General features: G+C 39.6%; 2 protein-coding genes across 5 annotated transcripts; both read left to right on the top strand.

Moving 5' to 3' along the window:
• Positions 1–1,197: 1,197 nt before the first annotated feature.
• Positions 1,198–2,899, top strand: LOC112194744. 4 transcript variants are annotated; one of them, XM_040514636.1, is made up of 5 exons: positions 1,198–1,450; positions 1,692–1,744; positions 1,826–2,023; positions 2,144–2,458; positions 2,641–2,899. In XM_040514636.1, the coding sequence occupies exons 2-5, from the start codon at positions 1,703–1,705 to the stop codon at positions 2,707–2,709; spliced, it is 624 nt and encodes a 207-aa protein (XP_040370570.1). In that variant the 5' UTR covers positions 1,198–1,450; positions 1,692–1,702; the 3' UTR covers positions 2,710–2,899. The 4 variants fall into 4 exon arrangements, with proteins under 4 accessions (XP_040370570.1, XP_040370577.1, XP_024190736.1 ...); XM_040514643.1 differs by having other exon boundaries at positions 1,200–1,450; positions 2,207–2,458; XM_024334968.2 differs by having other exon boundaries at positions 1,218–1,450; positions 2,219–2,458.
• A 3,040-nt stretch (positions 2,900–5,939) lies between these two features.
• Positions 5,940–7,436, top strand: LOC112194734. Its single transcript, XM_024334956.2, has 5 exons — positions 5,940–6,008; positions 6,254–6,306; positions 6,395–6,592; positions 6,728–6,979; positions 7,160–7,436. The coding sequence occupies exons 2-5, from the start codon at positions 6,265–6,267 to the stop codon at positions 7,226–7,228; spliced, it is 561 nt and encodes a 186-aa protein (XP_024190724.1). The 5' UTR covers positions 5,940–6,008; positions 6,254–6,264; the 3' UTR covers positions 7,229–7,436.
• Positions 7,437–8,364: the final 928 nt, after the last annotated feature.

Below are 8,364 nucleotides of genomic sequence, written 5' to 3'. Positions count from 1 at the left end.
TGTGTATAAATGTATAAATTATATATTATACAATATATATATATATATAATCTATTATATACGCACATATACACATACATATAAATATATGTGTATATATCTCTATATGTATTTGGGTCCAATATGTAGACTAGACAACCAATACTGATAATCCGATATCATTGATACAAGGAGGAAGGAATCTGCTCGACTAGACAATTTGGCTTCACATTTGGGTGCAATATGAAGACTAGACAATGACAATCCAATACTGATATCACTGATACACAAGAGGAAGGAATCTGCTAGAAAATCTAATTCATGACACTGAACATGTCAACAATTAATCAAAATTAAAAGAATATATATTTATATATATATAGGAACACATATGTACATACATACGTATGTTTTTCTCTGAAATTAATTACTGTAAGAATTCTAATTAAATTACTTAAGTAAAAACTTAAATGTAGATTAAGTTATTTATTATTTGAAATTAGAGAATATAGGCCCGGCCCGAGTAAATGAGGGCAACCCAGATCGACCCCAAAAAACCCGCAAGACTAAGTTTGTATGCATGGGCTTAAATCTTGAAATTTATAATAAAACTCAGCCCGACCCGACCCGACCCGTCATTTTGTAAAAATATTCTAAGCCCCGGCCCAAGCCCGCTACTGATGGCCCGGCCCGTTGATGACCCCTAGTTCCAACTTCACATAATGAAAAACCCGAACCAAAAAGGATTAATGCACTTCGGTTTCGATTCTGGAATTTTTTTTTGAAAACCCTAACCATCCCAGCTCTAGGTGAACATACTCGGAATCTAAGAATATATTAAGAGTTAACCACTTTCCTAGATCCAATGACATCCTTAAGGCCTAGAGATTAACATCAATATATGTCTCTTCTCTCCTCTGTTAGTTGTATCTCATCTTTTTTTTTCTTTTCTTTTTATGTTTGTGGGTCTTAACGGCTTTCACTGACCAATTTTTTGTTAACCGGTATTAATAGGTTTCAATGAATAATTGATTAGAAAAGAATTTAAAAATAAAATGGGTCGTAGCAGTCTTAACAAGTTCCAACATACAATCCGCAAATCCATTGAGCTTGACCCGCTATGACTTGTAAACTTAACAGGCTATAATGGGTTTGAGCCCGTTAAATCCGCCCATGACCGCCCATGTATTATTTATCTTCTCTAATCTGTTTGTAGTAGCCCAATTATATCTGTTAGCTTTACTTGGGACTGCTCACGACGGACACTTGGGATAGATTTTCTTCTCACGACGGACGCTTGGGACTGCTCCCTCCCTCCCTCTGACAACCACCCATCGATCCCAAACACTCACCGCGGCCACCACCTCTAACCCGACACGGTCCCGAATCCCAGTAATCTTGTTCCGGATTCAGCTGATAGACGCCAAGAACTGGGCTTCAAGTCCCAGCCGGGTGTGCGACCGACAACGAGGTATTCGTGTATAAACGCCGCCGTAGGAGCGTTCTTATTCAATTTAGGTTTTTCAGTGAAACCAAAACGAACCCCCAAGCTCATCGAGTCGCACAAAGCAAACTTCCAATTTCAATTTCTCTTATCAGCTTCTAGTCTTTTTCGCTTTAAATTTGCGGTTTCGATTGGAATTTTGATCGAGTTCGGCTATGGTTTCCTTTTTTGTTTTTATGCCTTTAATTGTTTTTTTGTGGTCAAATAGGTAGGGGCAGGATGTCAAGCAGGAACGAAGAAGTTTTGAAGCTTAAAAACAAGGTTAAAAACAAGGTTTATCATTATATATGATTATATGTAATTAGTATCACTACTTAGTAACTGATGCAATGTTTGCGGCAGATTATTGAATGCCAACAGGAAGCGCTGCGGCTATTGCAGGAGAAACAGGGGTGGCCTGCCAAATCTAATCTTATGCAACAGACAAAAGAAAGAGCTGTAGCTGACTTGACAAGACAATCGACCGAAACATCTGAATTTGACAAGGAACTCATCGATCTGTACAAAGCCTTGAAGCGTGAGGAGAAGTCTGAAACCAATGTAAGACTTCTTTGTTGAAGATTCCTAGATCAATGTATGAAATATGTTGATATATAAAAATTATTTTTGTGTTCTACTTTAGTCACTCTATCAGCAATCTCTCATGCTAAATTTGCTTTGGGATTCTTTAAACACACACACACATATATGTTTGTTTTGGTGTGTTTGAAACAAAAAGGAAAGCTTTGTTTGCAGCTAAAAGATATTTTTGACGAGACGCAAGCTTCGCATGAGGAACATAGGAAAGCTATGGAAAAAAAGGTGATAGAAGTAGAGTGTACGTTGGATACTGTAGATAAGAGATTGTCAGCGATGCTTGAAAATCGCGTAGAGATGGGGAAGAGACTAGAAAATCTTAATGTTTTCTATGAGGCTGTGTATTCTACTCTCAAATCGAAGAAGTCTAACAGTGTCTCTCTTGTCAAAGAAGCTCAGGTGATATATTGTGGCAATATCATTTGTTAGGATTAAGTTCAAGTTCATGAGTCTGTAAAATCTGTCTTTACTCTCCCTCTCATTGCACATTCTTCTTGATTTTATTTATTTTTTTTTTTTTAAGAATGGGAGGTTCCTAAATGTGGTACGGCTGACTTTCTCTTTTTTATTTATTGGTGAAGCGTGATCATCCTGATGGACAGAATGGACCCAAAATGCGAAAAAGGAGAGGGTCGAAGAAGTCTCAATAGGAACCTTGAAGACCTGTTTGGGCTGTTGGCTGTGAGTGGAACTTGTTTTACATTTAGGAGTTCAGTTGTTTCTTATGTTTCTAAGACATGGCTCGATGTTCAAACTATTCGTAAGACTTTTATATCTGCCCTCTTGACATTGTTTAAACTACACTCTGGTTTCATATGTCTATTTTGGTTATTCTCTCTACCTTAGTTTGGTTAATTCTTCAAATGATTAAAATTGGTCTTGAATAGCTGCATTTTAAACCTCTCAGTTTATTTCAGTAAGCTAAGCAAAGTAGTTGAAACTCTTATGGAATAATCCAGAATTGCACGACGAACAACAACGTGGGTTCTTTTGTAACACCATTCAAGAAGCTTAGATAGTCATCAGGTTGAAGATAAAGAGGGGAAAAAAAAACAGAGAAGACTAGGCCAAGGATCTATTATTCGGGTCAGCAGAAACGGGCCTTTACTCTCTTGGGAGAGAGAAAGAAGCCCAATGATTCAAGCGTTGCGGGCATATTTCACTAGGAAAGATAAAAGTGAGGGAAACCAACGTTTACAGTGATTAGAAAACATGAATAATATTTTTAGTCAACCCAGTATCCAATACTAAAGCAAGTCAGAATCTCATTCAGCCTCAGCTATCAACCTGAATACTAATACGAGCATCTGTCTACAGGGAGTGGTATACAAGTATGTATGTCATGGCATCTTCAGAAATAAAGTTTCCCCCAGTTCTACAAACCGGATTGCTGTACCCGTTTCTTTTTGTTTTTTCAATAACTTGGTCATGTAGTGATAGAGGGATCGATCGCTCTCTCTCATCGTTCTCCTTGTCTCTCCACCCCCCAATCAGATGAGGTGATTAAGGATTTAATGCGAAGTGCTTCTGAGTTGTAGTCAAGAACTGACTTGAAATCACAGGAGCGGAGGCTAGGCCATCTCACTTCTAAGTCAGGAAGTAGGGAGTCACGGACATTGCCAAATCTATCTTCGAGTGAGACCCACAACCTTCTGGGGTCTTCTTCATTCATACACTTGTACTGGAGCGAATCATCCATATGACGAGTCATTAGGATGATGGCTTTCGCCTTATTGCCTCTAAGGCTGCTCTATTTGCTTCCAAAACTTGAGCTTGCTCAACAGTTAGCACGTCCTGACTAGGCTCGAGAATCGTATCCAAGATTCCATCGGCCTTGAGATGTTGGCAGATATCACGAACTCACCTAAGATATTCAGAGCCAGTTGTTCCCAATGGAGCAAAGTTCAATTCGTTCAGGTTACTCATCCTAAAAGAGAACAAGAAAAAGGGTTAGTTTAGGAGCGAAAAATGCTACCACGAAAACAAATAAAATTTCTGAGCGTAGTCGCTTCCAAGAAATTCGATTCCAAAAGGGTTTGGATTAGATCGAAACAATGATGTTTGCAGTCGATAGTTTTATCTCAACAAACTCTAAGTTTTGAGGACTCTACAAGCTCCAAGCTTGGAGTGAACACGAACCCTCACAGTTAGGCTTAATTTGGTCTCCCCTATGAAGAAGAAAGGGGGGTAGAAGAAGGGAGGGTTGCAAGTCCCCGAGAAAAGAAGAAAAGACTGAAAAAAAAAACTTCAAAAAGGGGAACTTTTAGAAAAGTTTACCTTGAAAATTGGCCGGAAAATTTGACCAGAAAAGTCACTGTAGATGGCTTGAAAAAGGGTCACCGGAGCTGGCCAGAAACTGGTGGCCGGCTGTGGTGGCCGGAGTTAGGCAGGGCTACTGCAGGGGTTGTGCGGAGCTGCTGCAGGGGCTGTGCGAAGCTACTGCAGAGGCTATGCGGAGGCTGTGCAGGGCTGGCAGGCAGATGCAGGCACAGGGGTGCGCAGGTGTCGGCAGGGGTTATGCGGAGCTCTCGGCAGATGTCAACAGTGGCAAGCACAGGGGTGCGCAGGGCTCTCGGCAGCTGTAGGCAAGACTCGGCAGGATGCTTGCAGGGGCTATCGGCAGATCTCGGCAGGTGCACGCACAGGGCTCGACAGCTATCGGCAAGGCTCGCAGGGGGCAGGCACAAGGCAGGGGCCGGTTCGGATTTTCCGACGGCTGGTTAGGGTCAATTCTAGCCTGTTCAGGTGGTTATGCCGCCGGTTCTGGGCTCCTTGGGATTATGGCTTCGATATGTGGGGTGGTGGTTGCCGGATTTCGAAAGTTACGAATTTAGGGTTTTCAAGGTTAGGGCTTTGTGCTGATAACATGTTATAGAGAAACTGAAATTGAGAGAAAATCGCTATGTATTCTCATTGATAAGAGGGACCTTTTTATATAGAGGATTACAATGTATAGAATCTCAATCATACAAGGAAAGTAATCGTACATTGAATAGGAATCTAGATCCTTCTAATTTAACCCTATTACCACTAGGTTAAGTAACCTAGAGTTTGGGCTAAACACAAATTAGGGTTTACTTGAACAAAATGTAGATTAAGTTATTTATTATCTGAAACTAGAGAATATAGGCCAGGCCCGGCCCGGGTAAATGAGGGCTACCTAGATCGACCCCCAAAAACCCCCAAGACTAGGTTTATATGCATGGGCTTAAATCTTGAAATTTATAATAAAACTCGGCCCAACCCGGCCCGTCATTATGTAAAAATATTGTAAGGCCTGGCCCAAGCCTGCTATTGATGGCCCAGCCTGTTGACGACCCCTAGTTCCAACTTCACATAATGAAAAACCCGAACCAAAAAGCATTTATGCACTTCGGTTTCAATTCTGGAAATTATTTTTGAAAACCCGAACCATCCTAGTCCAAGGTGAACATATTTGGAATCTAAGAATATGTTAGAGTTAACCACCTTCGTAGATCCAATGACATCTTTAAAGCCCAGATATTAGCAACAATATATCTCTTCTCTCTGTTAGCTCTAGCCCAATACATCTTCTCTCATCATTTTTTCTTTTCTTTTTCTGTTTATGTTAGTGGGTCTTAACGACTTTCACTGACCAATTTTTTGTTAACCGGTATTAATAGGTTTCAATGAGTAATTAATAAGAAAAGAATTTAAAAATAAAATGGGCCGCAGTGGTCTTAACAAGTTCTAACGAGCAATTTGCAAACCCATTGAGCTCGATATGACTCGTAAACTTACTCCCGACGGACACTTGGGACTCCTCTCTCCCCCTGACGACCACCCATCCATCCGAAACACTCCTCACCGCGGCCACCACCTCCTAACCCAACCCGGTCCCAAATCCCAGTGATCTTGGTCCGGATTCAGCTGATAGACGCCAAGAACTGGGCTTCAATTCCCATCCGGGTGTGCGACCGACAACGAGGTATTCGTGTATATCTATTGAAACGCCACCGTAGGAGCATTTCTTATTCAATTTAGGTTTTTCAGTGAAAAACCCCCAAACTCATCGAGTCGCACAAAGCAAACTTACAATTTCAATCTCTCTTATCAGCTTCTAGTATTTTTCCCTTTAAATTTGCGGTTTCGATTGGAATTTTGATCGAGTTCGGCTATGGTTTCCTTTTTTTTAATTTTTATGCCTTTAATTGTTTTTTTGTGGTCAAATAGGTAGGGGCAGGATGTCAAGCAGGAACGAAGAAGTTTTGAAGCTTAAAAACAAGGTTTATCATTATATATGATTATATGTAATTAGTATCACTGTTAAGTACTTAGTAACTGATGCCAAGAGGATTATTGTGTTTGCGGCAGATTATTGAATGCCAAGAGGAAACGTTGCGGCTATTGCAGGAGAAACAGGGGTGGCCTGCCAAATCTAATCTTATGGAACAGACAAAAGAAAGAGCTGTAGCTGACTTGACAAGACAATCGACCGAAACATCTGAATTTGACAAGGAACTCATCGATCTGTACAAGGCCTTGAAGCGTAAGGAGAAGTCTGAAACCAATGTAAGACTTCCTTGTTGAAGATTCCTAGATCAATGTATGATATATGTTGATAATATAAAAATTATTTTTGTGTTCTACTATATATATATATATATATATATATATGTTTTGGTGTGTTTGAAACAAAAAGGAAAGCTTTGTTTGCAGCTAAAAGATATTTTTGACGCGATGCAAGCTTCGCATGAGAAATATAGGAAAGCTATGGAAAAGGAGCTGATAGAAGGAGAGTGTACGTTGGATACTGTAGATAAGAGATTGTCAGTGATGCTAGAAAATCGCGTAGAGATGGAGAAGAGACTAGAAAATCTTAATGTTTTCTATGAGGCTGTGTATTCTACTCTCAAATCGAAGAAGTCTAACGGTGTCTCTCTTGTCAAAGAAGCTCAGGTGATATATTGTGGCAATATCATTTGTTAGGATTAAGGTCAAGTTCATGAGTCTGTAAAATCTGTCTTTACTCTCCCTCTCATTGCACATTCTTCTTGATTTTTTTTTTTTTTTTTTTAAAGAATGGGAGGTTCCTAAATGTGGTACGGCTGACTTTCTCTTTTTTATTTATTGGTGAAGCTTGATCATCCTGATGGACAGAATGGACCCAAAATGCGAAAAAGGAGAGGGTCGAAGAAGTCTCAATAGGAACCTTTGCTTAACATAAAATAATGAAGACCTGTTTGGGCTGTTGGCTGTGAGTGGAACTTGTTTTACATTTAGGAGTTCAGTTGTTTCGTATGTTTCTAAGACATAGCTCGATGTTCAAACTATTCATAAGACTTTTATCTCTGCCCTCTTGACATTGTTTAAACTACACTCTGGTTTCATAAGTCTATTTTGGTTATTCTCTCTACCTTAGTGGTTAATTCTTCAAATGATTAAAATTGGTCCTGAATAGCTGCATTTTAAACCTCTCAGTTTATTTCAGTAAGCTAAGCAAAGCAGTTGAAACTCTTATGGAATAATCCAGAATTGCACAACGAACAACAACGTGGGTGCCTTTATGACACCATTCAAGAAGCTTAGATAGTCATCAGGTTGAAGATAAAGAGGGGGAAAAAAATGGAGAAGACTAGGCCAAGGGTCTATTATTCGGGTCAGCAGAAACGGGCCTTCACTTTCTTGGGAGAGAGAAAGAAACCCAATGATTCAAGCGTTGTGGGCATATTTCACAAGGAAAGATAAAAGTGAGGGAAACCAACGTTTACAGTGAGTAGAAAACATGAATAATATTTTGGGATATTTTCCGTATCCCCAAAAATTCTATGTATTGTGCCCAAATGCACCAACCTTTTCGTATCTTACTATTTGCTTAGGAAAAGACTAAAAAGGAGTAGTTCCTATGCTGTCTTAAGCTTCTAGCTCTTTTTGTCTACCTTAGAAACTTTTGCTTAAAAATAAAATTGAAAACAAGACTGGCCTTCAACATGCCCAAGTTTTTCTCCTAACGGCTCCCTGCCTAGCGGATACCTTAACAGGCGAAATCACTGCTGTTTGTCTTAATCTTAGTTTTAAAACTGGGTTTTTCTAGTAGGCAAAACATTTAAAAACTTTAGACTGCGGATAGGAAACGGATAGTGATAGATGGAATGCAAAACTATGAAACAGATAGTGATAGCTACATATATTTTATTTTGCTACTTTTGACAAAATGGATGGGTAATTCTTATTTTATTTATTCAAATAGAAATACATGCTAGAAATCCAGAGCCTCATTCTCAGGTAAACAGCGAAAGGCTGTTGAGCTACCCATAAGAATGAGAACAGGTACTTACTTGTAA

Source organism: Rosa chinensis, chromosome 1 (assembly GCF_002994745.2).
Source record: "Rosa chinensis cultivar Old Blush chromosome 1, RchiOBHm-V2, whole genome shotgun sequence".
NCBI classification, from domain to species: Eukaryota; Viridiplantae; Streptophyta; class Magnoliopsida; order Rosales; family Rosaceae; genus Rosa; species Rosa chinensis.
This window is presented reverse-complemented; position numbering and strand designations above follow the sequence as displayed.

What these genes read in the sequence shown, in the direction of transcription:
- LOC112194744 (XM_040514636.1), top strand. Translation starts at nt 1,703, where the DNA reads ATGTCAAGCAGGAACGAAGAAGTTTTGAAGCTTAAAAACAAG. An exon ending in AGGAGAAGTCTGAAACCAAT is followed by an intron (nt 2,024 to 2,143) that starts GTAAGACTTCTT and finishes AAATTTGCTTTG; the next exon opens with GGATTCTTTAAACACACACA. An exon ending in CTCTTGTCAAAGAAGCTCAG is followed by an intron (nt 2,459 to 2,640) that starts GTGATATATTGT and finishes TTATTGGTGAAG; the next exon opens with CGTGATCATCCTGATGGACA.
- LOC112194734 (XM_024334956.2), top strand. Translation starts at nt 6,265, where the DNA reads ATGTCAAGCAGGAACGAAGAAGTTTTGAAGCTTAAAAACAAG. An exon ending in TTTTGAAGCTTAAAAACAAG is followed by an intron (nt 6,307 to 6,394) that starts GTTTATCATTAT and finishes TGTTTGCGGCAG; the next exon opens with ATTATTGAATGCCAAGAGGA. An exon ending in CTCTTGTCAAAGAAGCTCAG is followed by an intron (nt 6,980 to 7,159) that starts GTGATATATTGT and finishes TTATTGGTGAAG; the next exon opens with CTTGATCATCCTGATGGACA.